Below are 18,765 nucleotides of genomic sequence, written 5' to 3'. Positions count from 1 at the left end.
GAGCCTTTTGGGTCCCCAAATATGAGATGTTTGGTTTTGGTATCTGGCTCCATATCAAGAAATACTTGATGCAGAGTAGCCTGTCCCATCCCCTGCTCCATGGCTTTGCAGTGACTCTAAATGAAGCTGCAGAGATGTGTGACAAGTACAGTGTCTCAGAACTACCTTGTTTCAAAACAGAAAATGCTTCTATAGAAGCCACTGCTTCCTGTGGCAGATCACATCATATCACTGTGTATGTGGGGTTTTAAGCTGTACTGCATATTTTAAATTTGTTAATATGTATCAAATCCTAAGCCAACTTGTCACACAAGGAGGTGCCTTTGTGTGACATCATTACTTAAGCTTTTTTGGGTTTTCCAGAACCCAGAAGACAGTGAAAGCAGAACCTCATGAGCATTTTATTGGTTTCTTTTACAGACTTATTATCTGCAAATACTGACTGGGAACAACAAACATCTCAATTTCACCACATTAAAGGCAACTAAAATACTGTCTTTTTGGTTTAAAAAGTAACTTTACTCTTGTGCAAATACAAGCTTGGCAGCATTTGTCCTGGGGAATGGCATTCAGCACAGCTCTGGGACAAAGTGCCCAGGCACACCCAGTGTGTGCAGCCCGTGCTCATGTTGCGTTCCCTGCGCCGTCTCTTGTAAACACAACTGGGCATTTGTGTTCTGCATTTCTTGATTTGCTTGCAGTCAGGGTGTTCACATACTCAAATTATTACACTCTATTCTGCGTGCTTTGTGTGAACACCCAGCTCTGCTGGAAGAATGGTGTGATTTTCAGAAATACCATGGATATGGTTGACGTGACAAAAATAATATAAACGGTACACAGTGGTGTTGGTTCTCTGAAATCAAATGCATGTGATACTTTAGGCAGAACTGTGAAAGCACAGTGAACATCCTGTGTAGATAAAGCTGTGGTATCATCTAATGTGTTCAAGGTGAAGGGTTCAAAGTGCAGTTGTGTACCAAGGATGAAGCTGCCAGAATTTTGCATTACAGTTGCTACAGATTACGCAGGGCACACTGCAGCGGGGGAAGCAACAGCAACCTGTGGCTCAGAAAGCAGCAGGAGCAACCCCAGGGCCAGTTAACATTCCCCGGGCCGACTTCTGCGCCGAACCTCACCGGGGGTGCCTGCTCGAGGCACCCCGTGTTTGCTGAAGCACAGGAGCAGGTGTTGGCTTGCGGTTGCCAACAGGAGCGCTGCCCATGCCCAGGTGTGCTCTGAGGTGAATCCCGCTGCTCCCACATCCCGGACGGAGCTCCCGGAGCTTTACGGACACTCGGAGCGCGCTGCCCTCACCCTGAGATCCCTTTTCCTGTTGAATCTCCTCACGTAGCCGCTGCTGCTCCCGACCCAGCCGTCCCCTGGCCGCAGCCGCCCGCGCAGGGCTGGCAGCAGCTCGGCGGGCACCTGCCGGCGCTTGTGGTAGATGTTCCCCATCACGATGTACCTGCTGCCTGCAGCAAGGAAAACAAAACAAACAGAGCTGCTGAGCCCCAGCGAATGAACGGGGGGTCGCTCTGAGGGCCCCGGGCTTGGGAACAGATGTGAAGTCGTGCCTGTGGAAACATCCGGAGCTCGGGGCACCCTGAGCTCTGCTGGGACCTGGGGGTGGTGCTGTCATGGAAGTGGTGATTTACTGTTGGGGGAAATGCTGGTGTTTGATAAACTCGCATTAAAAGGAAAACTGAACGACTTACAAAGAAACCAGCTTAAGCTCTTGCTTGTATTGTTTTAGGAATCCTGAAAACTTGCCATCATTTTGCAACTGGACAGAATTAAGGAAGGGCTGTGCTCGTACCTGACTTCTCCATGCAGCTGGTTCTCTTGTGGAAGTTTGGAGAAACTTGGATGGAAAAAAGGCCTCAACTTTGAATAAATACTTTCCTTCCAAATTTTCCCAACAACCAGGCTAAGTCTATTAAAGTAGGGCAGACTAAGACTGTAGTGCATGCAGAGGAATAGCAGAATGGATTTAGCGGGAATGATTTACCAAGTTTAAAGTCTGGACATGGTTTACTGCAGTTTGAAGTATCCACAACCAGGATGTGAACTCGGAAGAAGGCGGCGTCAGGAGTGACATACAGACGACTCATCTTGTACAGTCCATCACTGTCCACCAAGAGGGTAATCCACTGGACTCCATCCCCCAGGCTTTCCAGGTTATAAACAATACCGTTCACAGCTGTTTTAAGGGAGAGGGGAAAATAGGATCAGATTTTATATTGTGACAATTTTCAGGGTATGTATGAAGACTGTCTTTTAAAATGCTGTAAAGGAAGTGTCAGCAGAAATACTTTGTCTCAGGAGTGGGCAGTAGGAATTGCTTCAAATAATCACATCTGGTGAGGTCATTGCCTGAAGTTTTGCTGCTTTGCAAACCTTGTGCTTTACAGGTTTGAGATGTTTCTTACTGAAGAAAGCAATGGGTTTAGTACCATTTTCTATCCTGATATATAAGAAGTGGGCATATTTACTTAACAAAGTAAAATTTTCAAATTTAAAACTTCCCAATGAATTACAATGAAGCTGGTAATGAAACACTCTGGCTTTTGAAATAAAAGGCCCTTGTCATACCAAGAGCCAAGGACACCAAGTAGGTTGTGTTGGGAGCTCAGACAAGCACTTCATGCTGTTCTCCCAGTTTCTGGCTCTGGCAAGTGCTGAGCTGAGTGCAGGGATGGGAAAACAGCACTGTGTTAGTGGGGCTACTGTACCTGGTGTTACACCTGCCTCAGGGGAAGAACTCTGATTCAGTCATTTATTCTTTTATCTGCACTGCAAATGTAAAGAAAGGAAAAGTTCTCTCTGATCGTTGTCGTGGAACCTTGGCTTATCTGTTGCTCAGACTTTTTCCTACCTGTCCTTTCAGTTTAGGAGCAGAGCTGTTGGTTAAGGGCTAAAACACACTGAGGTCGGGTTGCTGTGAAGCCCACGTTGGACAGGAATGTGTGAGAGTGGTAAAAACCAAAGCAGGACAGCATTTGTAAAAAGCACTTCCTGACTTCTCCATTTAGAGAAAACAGATGTCTCCTAACGTGTTTATGTTCTACAAATGGAAACATCTGTTACCACTGGGCTTGTATTTTTCTTATCTCTTAAAATACTGTGAGAAAAAGTTGATATCTGTTTCACAAGTCTGTAAGCACAAGGCAGGGTTTCAGTCACAAAATGCTTGTCCTTAAACAGTCTGTACAAAAATACCAGGCTGTTTCCTGCCACCTTTAGTTATATCAATGTCAACACACGGACTAAAGACACTGAATCTTAAGGAACTTCAAGAAGAATCCTCTCTAGACAGAGGATCACAGTCTCTTATTTCTGTTTGGTTCACCATTTTATTTTAATTTCACACTTCAGTCTCCAAAATCAAACTTGTTCTAAACAGTAAGAGATAAATAGCCCAGCTGCAATGTTTAATCTGATAGTATCTAAAACAATTGGTCTTTTCAGTTCCATTGACCAGTCCCAAGGACGCTGTTCCTCCAGAAGAAACAGAAAAAAGTGCAGAACTAGCCCAAGGTAGGGAAAGGGTAATGCAAGTATGTTTATGAAGAGCTGTGATGGGTCCTTTTTGAATACTTGGTAATTATTTAGCATACTTATCATAACTTAATCACACTATTTTAAAAGTAGAAGTGCAGTATCAGTGACAAGTGGACAGAAGGTGCTCTGTCCCTCTGGGTTGTGGGGGACACCACGTACCAAACTCACTGGCACAGAAAGACTCCACTTCATCCTGCTCCTTCCTGCACTCGGTCAGACACACCTTCTCCTTGTCACCATCTACAACAGGAACACAGCTGAGGGACACAGAGCCCTTTGGGGATCTCTATCCCATTTGGAATGAAAGCCTGGAATGGGAAGCTCTGGGCAGCCTGTCCCTTACCTTTCCTCAGCCCACCCAGGTACACTGGGCTGGGTGACCAGCGGTTGGTGACCCAGGAGGGTTTGGGGATCCCGGTGAAGGGCTTGGGGTGTTTGTAGGGGATTGCCTTCCCTGGTCGGTTGAAGTGGTGCAGCGTGTTAGGATCATTTGACTCCACTGTTCCAGAGTCGGGAAAAGGATGAGCTTCCAGCAGGGATGCCACCTTTGGGTGGGAGCGCGGGGCACGAGCCCACACGCTGTTGGCAGCCTTGGCCAGCCGCCGGTCCGTGTGCTGCCTGTTGGCCTGGCCCGAGCCCAGCGGGGTGGGAGAATCCCCCTGGGTCAGGCTGTGCAGGGGCAGAACCCCTCCGTGCTGTCCGGGCTGCTTCCTCAGCCCCGTGCTGTTTTCCAGGGTGGGCTCCCCACGTTTCTTCTTGTCGGAGGCGAGGGAGGGGAGGATTCCCGGGGGCTTTGGCTGCTGCAGGAGGGCGGGAGGCATTCCCAGGAGCCGGCCTTGCCCGGAGATCCCGCTGGCGCTGCCCGTGCCCCGTGCTGGCACTTCCACCTGAGCATCAGCAGCAGCTGCTGAACTAAAAACGTCTTTGCTGAGAGCCTGGCCGGGTTTCTCAGCATAGGGCAGGGATCCTACAGGCAAAAAAAAAAAAAAAAAAGAGAAAGAAAATGAGTGTTTTAAGTATTTTATTCCAAGTGCTTCAGAATGGGCAGATTTGAGGCTCTAATCCATAAGTGAGACCTTCAACAATAAGACAAACAACTAATAAATAGCTCAATAGATTAAGCATCCATCCCATCTCAATAGATGAAACACAGCAGAGCTCTTCATTCCTCTACTCAGACATTGAAGGTCCAGTACAGGGAATGCAGCTGTGTGAGCAAAACAGAAGATTTGCATTTTTACATTATTATTGTTGCAAATTAAAACAAACCCTTTTCTCAAACCCCTGAATCTCCAGGGAGCATCTGAGGAAACAAGGTTCATGTTGTCATTTGGGATGCTTGTTTAAAAGACCATGACAACACAACTATTTGGTTTTCCCATCCATGGGATGCCTGTTGACAATGTCATCCAGACTCTTCGGGGGCTTTGGATGCTACTGGAAAGGTCTTTATCCACAGTTTTGGATCTCTCACTTGAGCATATAGTAGCAGTAATTAGACTAGTGCTGCTGAGTAACAATTATTTCAAGGCTTTGCTTAATTTGATAAGGGTTGAGAAAGAGAGGAAGCGTTTGGGAATCCAGGGAAAAAATAACTTAATGGCACTGTTCACACAAGCTGAGCAGTCACCCACACTTTAATTTATACCTTCACCTTGATCTCTTGAACCTCACAAAGCAAAATTACCAAAATGTTAAGCCTGGCAGGAGAGAAATGTCCCTTGGCAGTCTATTTTTCTTTTCCTTTAGCCCTTCCCTGCGTGTCTGGAGTGAACCAGCAGAGTTTTCACACAGCTCACCCACACACAACTTCTGTCTGGTGTTCACGGCCGTGGTTATTCTGTGTAGGAGGCTGATCCCAGCTCCTTGTGTGAAAAGAGAGATCTGACATACACGGATGAACAATGTCCTGGTTTATCTCCTATAACTGACTCAACTGCTGACCTTGCCACTTCTCCCCCTGTGCTCTCACCAGCTGCTGTCATGGGAAAGATTCCCTGATATCTGGGCTGGCCACACGTAAAGTCAAAAGAATGTCCATGGAGAGAGGGGTGGAAGGAGTCCAAGCTGCTGAAAGCAGGAGGCAAGGGGGGTTTGGAGATGGTTCAGTGTGGAGCTGTGCCCTCTGAACAGGTGTCTCAGACTTGGGTGTGTAAATTAACTCTTCAGCACTTCATCATGCCTCCTCAGTCACAGATTGTATCAAGAAATAGTTAATTTTTCTCTACTCAATCTGTTCAGGACCTTGGGGTTCCTCCTCCTGTACCAGCATATTCCTGTCTATTTGTTGCAACCTAAGAAATACGACTGCAGCATAACCAAATCCCAGTGGAACAGATGTAAATGCTATTTCTGTTCTGTCAGTGAGGCACTAAAACCGAAATAAATCCACTCAGGACAGCTTGCTGCAGGCACACAGGGCACACTGAACATGTTGAAATCAGTCAAGCACCTGGAGCTACAGGTGAAGGGGACTAAAAGAGAAAGGTCATACATACAAATGATAAAAATCCCAGGTGCAGAAGCAAATCCAAATTCACCTGCCACTAGTGGCTGGCAGGACAGAGCTCCCTGCCTGCTTCTGCCAGGTGTTCTTAATTCTTCCCAATGCTGGCAAATTAAATATTGCAATTTACATTCCCATCCCACAAACACGTTGAAATGCTTCTTTCTTGAGCCCTTACTTGCTGAAAAGGCTACGGGCTGAGGGGCTGCATGGGCAAGGGTTTGTAGGAATGTCTTTAGCCTCCCCTGATTCCCAAGGCAGATGTGCCCCAGCCCCGCTCTGAAGGTAACAGACTTACCAGAAGATGATCTAATGACAAAGCAGAGGAGCCAGAACACTTGGGTTGTCATTTTGAAGTAAAGATTTTCCAGACTCAAAATGAACTGGAGTCTTTTATGCCCTTCCCCCGATTCATGCTAATGAGAGGCAGCCTGAGGGGAAACGGGAATCAGTGCAGGACAAACCCACTGGAGCAAGACCAAGCTGCTGCCTCCACCAGCCCTGCCTGGGAGGAACGTGCTCCTTCCCATCGGAACAGCCCCCTGGCTGCATCACCTGTGTCCTGGGACTAACACACCCGCACGTGGTTTTCGCAGCAGATTTTTTATTTTGTTGAGAGTCTTGCCCTCCTATGGCACTCTGTAGGGAAAAAATGGTAGGGAACAAGCCTGGTTTTCCTGGCTATGGAGAACTGCATTCCCCAGTTCTGGGGAACTGGGAGATGCTGGAACACTCCCGGGGATGTAGGGTCTGTAAAGGATGCGCATGACAGTGGAACATATTTGGGGATTTCTGGCCACCTCCAGTGATAGAGCTGCTAATCTCCTCTTTTCGTTTCGGGAACCTGTTTCGGTGATTCTTTTCAGACTGAAAAGTGCAGTAGTGACTGTCCCTTCCAAGGGAAAGCTCTGCTGATCCCACACAGCTTTATTTTTAAATCTCTCTTTGCCATCATGAAGAACTCTGCAAATTTTCACACACCAAGCCAACCTTGATTTGGATTGCTGAATTAAGAAGGCTTATTTCTAAGTGACCTTATTGCTACACAAGATTTCCATTGTGACAGTTTAACTCACCAGCTGCTGCCGGGTGCTGTGGAAGCTGCTCATGACTTTAAGGGACAATCAACAACTTTAAAACTCCATAAAGGCACGAAAACCCACCCTTGACAGAAAATCTAATCCCCAGCAATGCCTGTGGCATGGGATTCAGTGTTGCTTAGTTTAAGCAGATTGTTTTGTCCTGCCTTAATTAAGCATTTCAATAGGATTCCCAGAAGCTCAGGGCTTTGGCTCCAGCAGCAACGGGTGAAGGAAGATACAGAAAATTCACCAGAATAGTGTGGAAAATAAATGACATTTCACCACATCTATTACTCTAGGAGTTATCTATTACTGCAGGAGTTACATTTCCACTTGCTAATCCTTGTTTTCCTCTGTTACTTGAAACATTTGAATTCCAGAACTATCCCACGATAGCTATTAAGGTAATAGGAATGTAAACTGAGGATGAGGGAGAGGAGGGCTCCTCCTACATTGCTTTGGTGACCAGCAGGTGCTTGCAGCAAGCAGGAGAAGCTGGAATGTGAGTGCTAGCACTGGAGAGGTGGGTGGGTGGATGGATGGATGGACGGACGGACACACATGTGAGCATCCCACAGACCTGTATTCCAAGGATTCTTCTGTTGAATTAGCTGGTGGTGCAATTCAACCCTCATTCATTTAGGGCAGTGTCCGCAGAGCTTCCCCGGGACAGGATTTGCATTAAGAGCACAGTAGCGGTGTTTGGATTATTCCCAGCATTCCAGCGGCACCGGGATGCTCGAGTAGCGGAGGTGGAAAACACTTCCGAGCGGGGCTGGGCAAAACAGGGACCGACAGCACCGCGGCCACGCCAGCCCCAGGGATTTCCCCGGCTGCGGCTCTCCCGGACACTCCGGGAACGGAGCGGGACCCACCCGCAGATCCCAGGCAGGACCCGGTGCCGGGACAGCGGAGGGGTTCGGGGGCCGGGCCGGGTAAAAGAGTCCGGGGTGCGCCACAAAACAAGCACGGCACGACCCAGATGGGACTCGAACCCACAATCCCCAGCTCCGGAGGCTGATGCCTTATCCATTAGGCCACTGGGTCACCCAGCGGAACTTGCGCGCACCGTCTGCTAAGAGCTCCGCCCGGCCGGCCCCAGCCCCGCCCCCGCACGTTTCGCCCCTCCCCCCTCGCACATCATTGGTGGCCGTGCCCCAGGCCCCGCCCCGCAGCGCGCCCCCGCGGCCCCGCCCGCTCCTCAGAGCTGGTTCCCGCCTTCGGCGCCCGCTCGTCGGTTCCAGACTCTCCCCCCAGCACCGCTGTCCTCCTGTCCCGCGTCTGTAAACTTCCCCTCACGAGCCTGGCCGTGGCTGCTGTGCTGCGACCAGAAACTCCATCCAGTCCCGGCGGCTCCACACTCGGCCTTCTCAGGGAACCCGCCTCTCAGGGCTCTGTGACCCCTCACGGCCCTTTTGCCCACCTCACACATACTCTCTGCTGCCCCACAACCTCACCCACAGCTTGGCCGCTGTCCTGCCCCAACTTTTCAGTCTCCCTCCACTTCTCTGTCGCTTCACTGTGCTGCTAAGAGCTTTCGGAGGTGTACCTCCCTCACAGCCCGCACCACCTGCAGCAGCTCGCACACACCCCCTCAGGGATCTCAGGTACTGCCAACCCTCTCTCTGCCCTCAACACCCATCCCCGTGCCCAGATCTCATTGCTCCAGACCACGCACTGCCAGAGATTCAGAACCCAATGGAATTTCTTCGTGCCAACCCTTCCTTCAGGAAAACAGGTGTTTTACCTCCATTTCTGCCTTTTAACTGCTTTTTTTCTGTCAAATTGCTCTTGTTCAATAGCTCCATTTGTTAGTAATGTGCTTTCTCTTTTCTTGGCTTCCCTGCTCTTGTTTTTGTGGGTGTTTGTTACAAAGCTCAGCACTGTAAGGCCCAAAACCAGCTATATGAGATGTCACTGGTAATTCCTCCTCCTCGGTAAACATCCTCCACACCTGTGTACACGTACAGATTAGTATAAGTGGTTTAATGTGACGGCTTAGCACACAGATGTATCGATGTGCAGACCTGACACTTCTCTGTAATGCCTTATAGGTGTCTCGAAATATCAGAGCTGCTATCAGAGTCGTGTTCTCCCTACAGTTTTATTGTTTGAATTGAATCTCCTGTGAAGACCAGTGTTCTTTTGTATTCCATCCCCCGTGAGCAGGCCAAACCTATTGGAATCAATCCCATCCCTTTTCAGGCCTTGTCACGGGGGCAGGAATCCTTTTCTTTTGTTACTCTGTATAATTTAGTTTTCATCTGCCCTGATGGCTGTAGAACTGCTTTCAACAGCAATCTCATATCCCCTTTTCTTTGCATTTCTGTGCACATTTCTGAGACAATAACTGAGGCATGGAGCCATGGAATCACAAGGTGGTTTGGGTTGGAAAGGACCTTAAAGCTTATCCAGTTCCATCCCATGCCATGGGCAGAGACACCTTCCACTAACCCAGGTTGCTTGGAGGCCCATCCAATCTGGCCTTGGATACTTCCAGGGATGGGGCAGCCACAACTTCTCTGGGAACCTGTGCCAGGGCCTCACCGCCCTTACAGGAAAGAATTTCCTCGCAGTACCCCATCTAAACCCACTCTCTTTCGGTTTGAAGCCATTCTCCCTCGTTCTACCACTACACGCTCTTGTCCCAGGGGAAGCCTGCAGTGCCCTGCTAATTACTGAGACAGAATCTGTGCTCTGCATGAGGGAATGGGGTTTGTTTGTTTGTTTGTTTGTTTTGTTTTGTTGTTTGTTTTTTTTTTTTTTTTCCCAAACCGCTCAGAGCGAGATCCCTCCAGGGATACAATTCCCTCACTCCGAACCCCCGCTCCCCTCCCGGAATATCGCCGAGCCCGGACCCGTGCACTACAGCTCCCGGCGTGCCCCGCGCCGCCCTCCTGAGGTTTGCTGGCATTACTCGCGCGGGGCACGCCGGGAGCTGTAGTACCTGGCCATGCTAGACGTCACGTCCGACCGGCTCTTCCGGGAGGGCGTTTCCCGTCATCGCGAGACTGGCTGCTTTCAAACCGGCCAATCGGAAGACTGCTTTGGCTCGAACTGGCCAATGGCAGGGCGCGGCCGCGGGAAATTTAAATGCCGCGTGGGGTGGCCGTGGGCAGTGGCAGCGTGCGGCAGCAGTGGAGCGATCACTGGTGTCCCGGCCGAGGTGCGGGGCCGCCATCGGGGCCGGGAGCTGGGTGTGGGGCGGCGGGGATGCGGGCCTTTTTTGGAAAGGGCTGTGCTCCGTGGGCAATCCCTGCTGTGGGCCTCTCTCTGGAGCTTTCCGCGCCTCCGCTGCCTGTTCCGAGGCTGACGGAGCTGGTGTATCCCAGCGCGGATTGTCGCTCCGGCGGGGCTGTAGCTGAAGCGAAGCCAGTTCTTATGCAGTGGGTTACGCTGGGGGTAGCCGAGGTGCATGGGTTTTCTTCGTTACCCGTGTAGCCGTTGTTATATGCTGCTGGCTGCACCCGCACTGCAAACGCTCCTTGAGGTCCTTCCCAGTGCGAGAGTTCGCTGTTCTCGTCCAAAAAGGTCGGGGTGGGGCTGGGTGGGATCCTGTGCAATACAAGTACCTGACAGTGAAAATAGTATTTACAGCGCGTGGAAAGGGGAATCTATCTTGCTCCTGAAAATAACAACTACTAGTATTTGGTTTAAGGCGTCGTAAAATCGTGTGACTGTGTCTTTTGCTTTTGTGTTGATGCTGGAGCTTGTTGTAACATCTGGCCTTTTGAAGAGACAGCTGTTGATCAAGTCAGATGTTATTATAGCATTAATACAAACAAGTACCTCTCATTCTTGAGTATGGATCCAATTTTTAAAATCTAACTTTCATAGAGTAAACTTGCTGTTTCTTTGCTCTGTTTTCAGGCCTGTTTTTATCTGTCCCACTCAAAAATCTAACAAGCAAGATGTCTACTAATGAGAATGCAAATACACCATCAGCTCGATTGAATAGATTCAAGAACAAAGGAAAGGACAGCACAGTGAGTACTCTGGTGCAATTAGTACTTCAGCTGACCATTGTTTCTTTAAATCTAAGTTTTGAAGGCCAAGAACTTACTCTGAGTGTTTCTCCTCCAGGAAATGAGAAGACGGCGCATTGAAGTCAATGTGGAGCTGAGAAAAGCTAAGAAAGATGACCAGATGCTTAAAAGAAGAAATGTGAGCACTTTACCAGACGATGCTACTTCTCCCCTTCAGGAAAACAGAGGAAACCAGGTAAGTGGGCACTTGGAACAGACACACTTGGAGGGTCTTGCAGTCTAAGGTTCTGCAGCTAGGGTAGCATAAATCCCTTCTCAAGGGCAGGACAGCTCTACTACATCTGTATTAATAACTCAGGCCTGTATTATTACCTCTAATGGACAGCACTTAGCCACAGCTGGCTGCAGCTACATTTTAAGCCTAGCACAACTGGTGTGAAGCACTTGGAAGCTTATGAAGTTGAAAAAAGCTTTCAGCATTTCAGGTAACTAGATGAATCTGTAGCTGATGAGGTTTTGAAATGGCGGTGGCACTAAGGGAAGTGGCTGCAAATTGAGGCCTATTCATGGTATTGTGTAAGAGCTCTCTGTGGTCAGGAATGCACGTGACTGTCCTGGTGAAGCACTCATGTAACATTTTCTTGTACAGGTTTTGACACATTGGTCAGTTGAAGAAATAGTCAAAGCAGTTAATAGTAATAATATGGAGCTTCAGCTACAGGCTACTCAAGCTGCCAGGTAAGCAGTTCAGAGGAAGCAGATTTAGCCATGTAAGCCAGTAACTAGGCAAGGTGAGAGAATTGACTTATGAGCCTAATTGGCTGCTTACATCTTTCTTATCAAGCAGTATTTCAACAAACACCCTCTTATATACAATGTTGAGGTACCCATAATTTAGGCATAACTTTATTGAAACCATGTGGTTTCTGAATATTTTAGTAGGTAGAAGTAATTCACTCTAGTGGTGGCAAATTTAACAGTAGTCACCTTAGAAATGAAGGAGTAATTGTAGTAAACCCTTTGTTGTAGCAAAGTAGGGTACCTTTTAAACTGTGTTAACACTTAGTTTTGATATGTGTAAGTGTGGCAATCCACCTTAGAATAATGTGAACAGTAAGATGCCTGGGGTTTGAAGTTGCTCCTTCCAAATCTAAACTATCCTATAACAAGTTTGTGTATTGCTGCACTGCTGCTTCTGGCAGTCATTAACCTCTTTCTGCTGAGAAGCCTCTAGCAGTTCAGATGCATTATGACTTCTCCAGGTCGTCTTTACTTCAGAGTCTGAGCAGAGCCTCTTGCATAACGAAGACATGCCAAACTCAGTGTTAACAGAGGCCTGGGAAGTCTGTGTTCAGCTTGTCTGCATTTCTCTTTCATGGTGTGGTGTGTTGCATTCTCTGAATGTTAAGTCAACGCTAAGCTTTTTTATATGGTGTTTTTAAGACTTTAATTTGTTGTGCAGATGTCTGCAGACAAAAATAATGCTTCCTGTTTGCATTCCTCCTTAGGAAACTCCTCTCAAGAGAGAAGCAACCCCCAATAGACAACATAATTCGGGCTGGTTTGATCCCAAAGTTTGTCTCGTTCCTGGGCAGAGCAGACTGCAGTCCCATCCAGTTTGAATCTGCCTGGGCACTCACCAACATTGCCTCTGGCACGTCAGAACAAACCAAGGCAGTGGTGGATGGAGGGGCAATTCCAGCCTTCATTTCCCTGCTGGCCTCTCCACACACTCACATTAGTGAACAGGCTGTGTGGGCCTTGGGGAATATTGCAGGTATGTCCACATGCTGCACAGCTCTAATTCAGACCTGTGCCCTTGTCTGAGGTGGGAGGACATCGCTCCTGCCCTGCCATGCCCTGTGCTGAGCTGCTTAGGAGCTGTGCCCCGAATGGTTTTCCAGTCATAACATGCCCTGCATTGCAGAGCAAGCTGCAGGAAACTCTTCAGACCTCATGCAATGGCTGGCACAACCTGTGGGTTGTATTGTGGGCACTGCTTCCAGATTTTAGCTCGGGTTTGATGGATCTCTAATAATACGACAACACAAACCTTTTTTCAGACATCTCAATGCTTTTGTGACTCAGCAGTGAGCTCTGCTCTGTGTGTTGACTAAAAGGGGGCAGGCAGCAAGCAGTGACTTGAGTAATTGTGTATACAATGGCCAATATTCCTTGCTTTGAACTGGCTGCTTGCTGATAAGTATTGGTACACTGAAGTTTCTCTCAGGATTATTTGATCTGCCAGTGTTGGATCCAGTCTTTTAAAAAAATTGTCAAAATAAAGAATATGTTTAAATTATCTGCTGTATTAGGGTTTCCAATTGCTGTGCCTTGGAACAGTGAATGTTCACACAAGTATTATCTTGTTTAAAAGCCTTGTTTGGTTGGGGTGTTCTTCAAGTTTGTCCTTGGATTTTTAAAATCAATTATAAGGTATTTATTATACCTTGCAATAGAATTCTCAGTCAAACTCTGACATGCCATCAGTATTATTCAGTAGCACCTAATCATGCAGCTGATTATTGTAATGCTTTTCAAGTCCCATAATAGTGGGGAAAGCTCTGTTCTAGTGTAGGGCTTAGATTTGTCTCCAGAGAAACATGCAAGACCCTGCATGGTCATGAAGTCATAGGAAAAGCTGTATAGAAAATACTCTATATTACCTCTTCTTGCAACACAGGGTGAAGCTCAGTGGCTTGATTGAACGTGCTTGTCATGTGACTTGACAAAAAGACTACTGCCATGGTTCTCTTGTTCCTTATTATTTTATACAGCCCTTCTTAAGGAGTAGAAGAATTAATCCTGTAACACACAGTGGTTCTGTGTACACATCTCCTTTTTTTTTTTTTCTGGTCTTCACCTGGCTTTTTTTTCCTGTTCTCTTCCCAGGGGATGGTTCTGCTTACAGAGACCTGGTTATTAAATATGGTGCAATCGAGCCACTTCTGAGTCTCCTTGCTGTTCCTGACCTCTCTTCCCTAGCTGTGAGTGTGCAGAGTGATCCAAGTTACAATTAGTGAGTAGAACCTAGCTAAGCCATTACTAACCATTGTTTTCAACCACTGCAGTCTGGGTATTTACGCAATGTGACGTGGACCCTCTCAAACCTGTGTCGCAATAAGAATCCTGCACCTCCCATAGAAGCCATCCAGCAGATCCTTCCAACTCTCGTCCGGCTCCTGCACCACGATGACCCTGAGGTGTTGGCGGACACGTGCTGGGCAATTTCCTACCTCACAGATGGCTCCAATGACAGGATAGAAGTTGTTGTGAAAACTGGATTAGTGCCACAACTTGTGAGACTACTGGGATGTAGTGAACTGCCAATAATGGTAAGTGATTGGATATGCTGCCATTGCTTGATTTGAATCATGGCTAGAACTACAGTTGGGGAGAGTAGTGTCCATGCAACTGAATGGTTCTTTTCATACATGAGTCAGGCGCCTGTTCTAATTTTTGTGACATGAGCCATCAGTTTCTCTCCTGCCTGGGTGTTGTTTCACACCAGACTGCTGCTGCTGATGACTTGCCAAGCTGCTTTATATAATCACTGGATTTACCTCACAGGCCAGCACACCAGTCAACATTCACTGAAGCTTGCCTTTCAATTGTTGATCCAAATTTAGGGACAATGTTCACAAGTGTGCTCTGTGCACACTGTAATTAGAGCATAATAAAACTGCATTAGTGTTTTGCAGGTAGTTTGTCTAAACTCTCTCAAGGGTGGTTGTTTTGCAGACTGGCCTTGGAAGGTGCAGTCTCTGCATGCAGACATTAATGTCTGCTTCTGAAATGCTAATGAGGGGCCCAAACCCCATTTTACATAACAGGTCGTCATGCTGTTAACTGAGAAGGTTAGAGTGGATGGCCATCAGGTATAGCTGTGGCTGTGTTTACTATAATCTATTTTGGTTTTGAACAGTTTTCCTAAGTATTCCATTCATTTGTTTCAGACTCCTTCACTAAGAGCCATAGGAAATATTGTCACTGGTACTGATGAGCAGACACAGATTGTTATTGACTCAGGAGCATTGGCTGTCTTTCCAAGTCTCCTTTCTCATCATAAAAACAACATTCAGAAAGAAGCAGCCTGGACAATGTCCAACATCACTGCTGGACGTCAGGATCAGATCCAGCGAGTTGTAGACCACGGGCTTGTGCCTTATCTCATTGGTATTCTGAGGAAGGTAAACAAAGACTATATTTACTGTGTTGAGCCTTTTCCTATTACTTCTGTGTCCATACACTCTGCTTTTACCTTTACAGGGGGATTTCAAATCTCAGAAGGAAGCTGTGTGGGCTGTGACAAACTACACAAGTGGTGGAACAATTGACCAGATCGTGTACCTTGTTCAGGCTGGTGTTCTTGAACCCCTACTGAATCTTCTCTCTACTAAAGACAGCAAAACTGTGCTCGTTATCCTGGATGCAGTTTCCAACATCTTCTTGGTATGTGGTTGCAGTATACTTGATTATTGTTTTTGTTGATAATGGCTCTCCATTAGCTGCTGCCATATATCTTTCTGGAGGTTATTCCATGCTTTTCTGCTGCAGGCTGCTGAGAAGATTAATGAGACTGAAAAGCTTTGCATTATGATTGAGGAGTGTGGGGGTCTAGACAGAATTGAAGCTCTCCAGTCACATGAAAATGAACAAGTGTACAGAGCCTCATCCACCATCATTGAGAAATATTTCTCAGCAGAAGTAAGTAGCTTCAGGGGCCTTTTCCACTTTTATTTTCTGTTCCAGCACTGTGACTACTAGATTCAAATGCTACTGCTATTTCAACATTTTTCTTTTCTTTCCTTCTAGGAAGAGGAAGATCAAAATGTTGTACCAGACTCTACTGCTGACAGCTACACTTTCCAAATCCAGGACAGCACCCCAAATTCCTTCAACTTCTAGGTCTTGCATACACTGCAACCACCTATTAGTGGTTTAGCGCACAGATGACTGCCACCTCTTTGTCTTAATAGTTCTTCTTGCCTTTACTGGTTTTTCTGTGTCCTGTAGCACTTTGTCCAACCAAAACATACTTGAACAGTTCAAACTCTATATATATATATATGTCTGTGAATTTCTAAATGTAAACCTCATTCTTTGAGATATACTTGTAAATACTTCCTGTTTCTGTCTTTGTCCAGGGAAAGAATGCATGTGAACAATTCAGGCCTCTCACAAAGCATTGAGCCACTGCTCTGCAGGCGTCCCCATAACCTTTTACCTTCTACATGACCTGTTGCAGTAATAAATGCACTGAACAGGCTTTTAAGGAAGACTTACTTGAAGTTCAATAAAATGTTATCAGCACATCAAATTGAACTGTGTCACTTGCTCTCTTAAAAGCTGACTGATGGGGTAAGTAAACTTAGTTAAAAATAGATAATGGTGTGAATGCAGGTCTAGACCATGAGAGATTCAGTGCTGAAGATGGTGGATTTAAAACGGATTGGTCACCCCAAGCTCTGATTTCTGCATACAGCAGCCTTCTATTACAGGACTAATGAACTGCTGCTTATCTCCAGGTACTTCCTATAGAAAACCGATTCATCTTACCCTGTGCATAACTGACTAAACTAGCTCCAGCCTCTTGGAGAAATATTTGAGGATTAGTAGTGCTGCTTAACTGGGAGTAATAGTTTGGAGGAGAGGTAAGTACAGCAGTTTACCAGTTCTATACATGTTCAGGTACTCTTAGGATAAAGCGTAGGGAATGCTTTGAAGCATTTGCCTGCCCTAGAGAGCAAAAATGAAGGCTTTGTGTTGGAAGGTTGTGCTTAACTTCTGAAGTCATTAGTTAGAGAAGCCCGTTTTGTCCCTTAGAGGGGTTGTGCAGAGTTGGGCTTTGGAGGGGGAACAGTATTCAGTGGAGAGGAAGAACTGTAGTTCTGTTTTACAGCTTTTTGGAAGAACTTGGATTGAGCTATTTAACTTGAACCTCCCAAGAGTCAAATGTGCTGGAATAAGTATTTTTTCAGTTCACTGAGTGTCTCTAGCTCCAATGATGGTGCAGGAGAGGTCAGAGTTCAGGGCTAGATGTTCCATAAACATGACTTTATTGGACCACAGCATGTTACTTTTATTAATAAAAAGCGGAAGGGGTGGGAGGGGGAGTTTTTGATGTGTAGGCAATTCTCCCTGAGTTCCTATTGGCTTTGCTTATACCTTTATGGGTGGAGGGGAATAAAAAACTCGAATACAAACCAAAAATTATAACCCCTTTATTCTGCTAGGTGAACCTGATAGAATTCTGTTTTTGTCTCCTGTATTACTCACCTTTTGTGTGCTTGTAAGTTTATTCTGAAGTGCAGATGCATAGAAGAGTGGATTTGGGTGTGGCTCTTTGGCAATCAATGGAAGATCAGGTGTGCTTCATGAAGAATTTACTCTGGTGTGCTGTTAACAAAGAGCTCTTTAAATGCACTGGTGCTAGTGTAGGTGATGTCACTCTTGATTTCATTAGTGGGGGGCAGGTCTGCTGCTCCCTATCCCACACTTGCTGGCAAATGGTTCCCTCCCTGACTGGAGGCTGGTGGTGACATCCATCCTGGGACCTCTCTGGGGCTTGGGTATTGCTGGGTTGTGATAAAGTTACAAAGGGCAGCAGATAATTTGTCTTTATCTACAGTCCTATACATCTCATTAGCAGCAATAGTGTTTTGTGCAGAGCAATCTGAGTCACCACAATAATGATTGTTCTGCTGGGCTATTCAAGCTGTTGGGAGTTCCTGCATCCAGCTCAGAACGGTCCTTGTGACACATTGCTGTCACTGATGTATCAGCAGGGGTTGCAGATTGTACCTGTCACAAAAAACCACTCCATCCTGAACTGATTCATTATGACCTTCATACTTTGGCATGTATTACTGTAACTGTTTTTCTTTAACTCCAAACAAGTTGTTAGCATGTACTAAACCTTACTGTGGGTGTCTCTAAAGAGGCTGAGCTGTGCCTATAGTCTGGTGCCAGCCCTACCTGTCGCTGGACTGAAGGGTGAGGCTGCAGGTGGCACCAGGGCCTATGGAAGCAGCTTGGGGCAGTGCTAAAGGCAGAACAGTGCCACCACAGCTCTCCTGGAACCAGAGTCTGGTATTGCCATACCTGTGCACACCTGCCTTGCAATGCTGGAGCCTTTACTCTTCTGGGGTGAAAAGTCAGCACTCATAGCATTTATGCACCTGCAGTGAAGCCTCCAGTGTCCTTTGCTCTGTTGTCAAACCTCCACCCTTGACCTAAAACCATCAGTTAGAAAATCATGATTTTTCTATGTAGCTGTAGACAACTGAAAGAATTACCCTCTATAAAAGAAATTATGCGAAGTCAGCTTTAATGAACGACCCGTTCCTTCCCCTTGTATTTGCTGTCTGAGGGCTGGTAGGGGCAGAGCCATAAGGACTCGGAATCCCGGATTTTAAACGGCTGTAGAGCAGCGCAAGGGCCGGCAGAGGGCGGTGCCGGAGGTGGGATAATCCCGCCGGGAACACTCAGGAGGGATCAGCTCCATTTTCCGAATAAAAAACACCGGGCTGCAGCTTCGGGACCCCCAATGTGGTTATTCAGGACATCTGTGTCCTAATTCCTAAGTGTGTGGCCCGGTTAAATATCGAATATAAGAAACAACCTT

At 46.9% G+C, this 18,765-nt stretch overlaps 3 protein-coding genes and 1 non-coding gene across 5 annotated transcripts; 1 reads left to right on the top strand and 3 right to left on the bottom strand.

Moving 5' to 3' along the window:
• Nucleotides 1–1,151: 1,151 nt before the first annotated feature.
• Nucleotides 1,152–3,740, bottom strand: C20H17orf58 (chromosome 20 C17orf58 homolog). Its single transcript, XM_062506138.1, has 3 exons — nt 3,724–3,740; nt 2,012–2,203; nt 1,152–1,475 (listed from the first exon to the last, which is right to left on the bottom strand). The coding sequence occupies exons 2-3, from the start codon at nt 2,112–2,114 to the stop codon at nt 1,288–1,290; spliced, it is 291 nt and encodes a 96-aa protein (XP_062362122.1). The 5' UTR covers nt 2,115–2,203; nt 3,724–3,740; the 3' UTR covers nt 1,152–1,287.
• LOC134052227 (UPF0450 protein C17orf58 homolog) lies at nt 3,150–7,787 on the bottom strand. Its single transcript, XM_062506570.1, has 4 exons — nt 7,733–7,787; nt 3,908–4,531; nt 3,724–3,804; nt 3,150–3,157 (listed from the first exon to the last, which is right to left on the bottom strand). The coding sequence occupies exons 1-4, from the start codon at nt 7,785–7,787 to the stop codon at nt 3,150–3,152; spliced, it is 768 nt and encodes a 255-aa protein (XP_062362554.1).
• A 339-nt stretch (nt 7,788–8,126) lies between these two features.
• Nucleotides 8,127–8,199, bottom strand: TRNAR-CCG (transfer RNA arginine (anticodon CCG)). The gene has a single exon. It is a non-coding gene; the product is annotated as a tRNA-Arg (tRNA).
• Nucleotides 8,200–10,163: 1,964 nt separating this feature from the next.
• On the top strand, nt 10,164–16,412 carry KPNA2 (karyopherin subunit alpha 2). Of its 2 annotated transcripts, none has more exons than XM_062506126.1 (11): nt 10,164–10,318; nt 11,023–11,138; nt 11,236–11,373; nt 11,788–11,876; nt 12,647–12,915; nt 14,031–14,125; nt 14,210–14,473; nt 15,095–15,328; nt 15,408–15,590; nt 15,696–15,845; nt 15,954–16,412. In XM_062506126.1, the coding sequence occupies exons 1-11, from the start codon at nt 10,246–10,248 to the stop codon at nt 16,044–16,046; spliced, it is 1,704 nt and encodes a 567-aa protein (XP_062362110.1). In that variant the 5' UTR covers nt 10,164–10,245; the 3' UTR covers nt 16,047–16,412. The 2 variants fall into 2 exon arrangements, with proteins under 2 accessions (XP_062362110.1, XP_062362109.1); XM_062506125.1 differs by lacking the exon at nt 10,164–10,318 and having other exon boundaries at nt 15,954–16,046; nt 16,286–16,412.
• Nucleotides 16,413–18,765: the final 2,353 nt, after the last annotated feature.

This window comes from Cinclus cinclus, chromosome 20 (genome assembly GCF_963662255.1).
Source record: "Cinclus cinclus chromosome 20, bCinCin1.1, whole genome shotgun sequence".
Lineage (NCBI taxonomy): Eukaryota > Metazoa > Chordata > Aves > Passeriformes > Cinclidae > Cinclus > Cinclus cinclus.
This window is presented reverse-complemented; position numbering and strand designations above follow the sequence as displayed.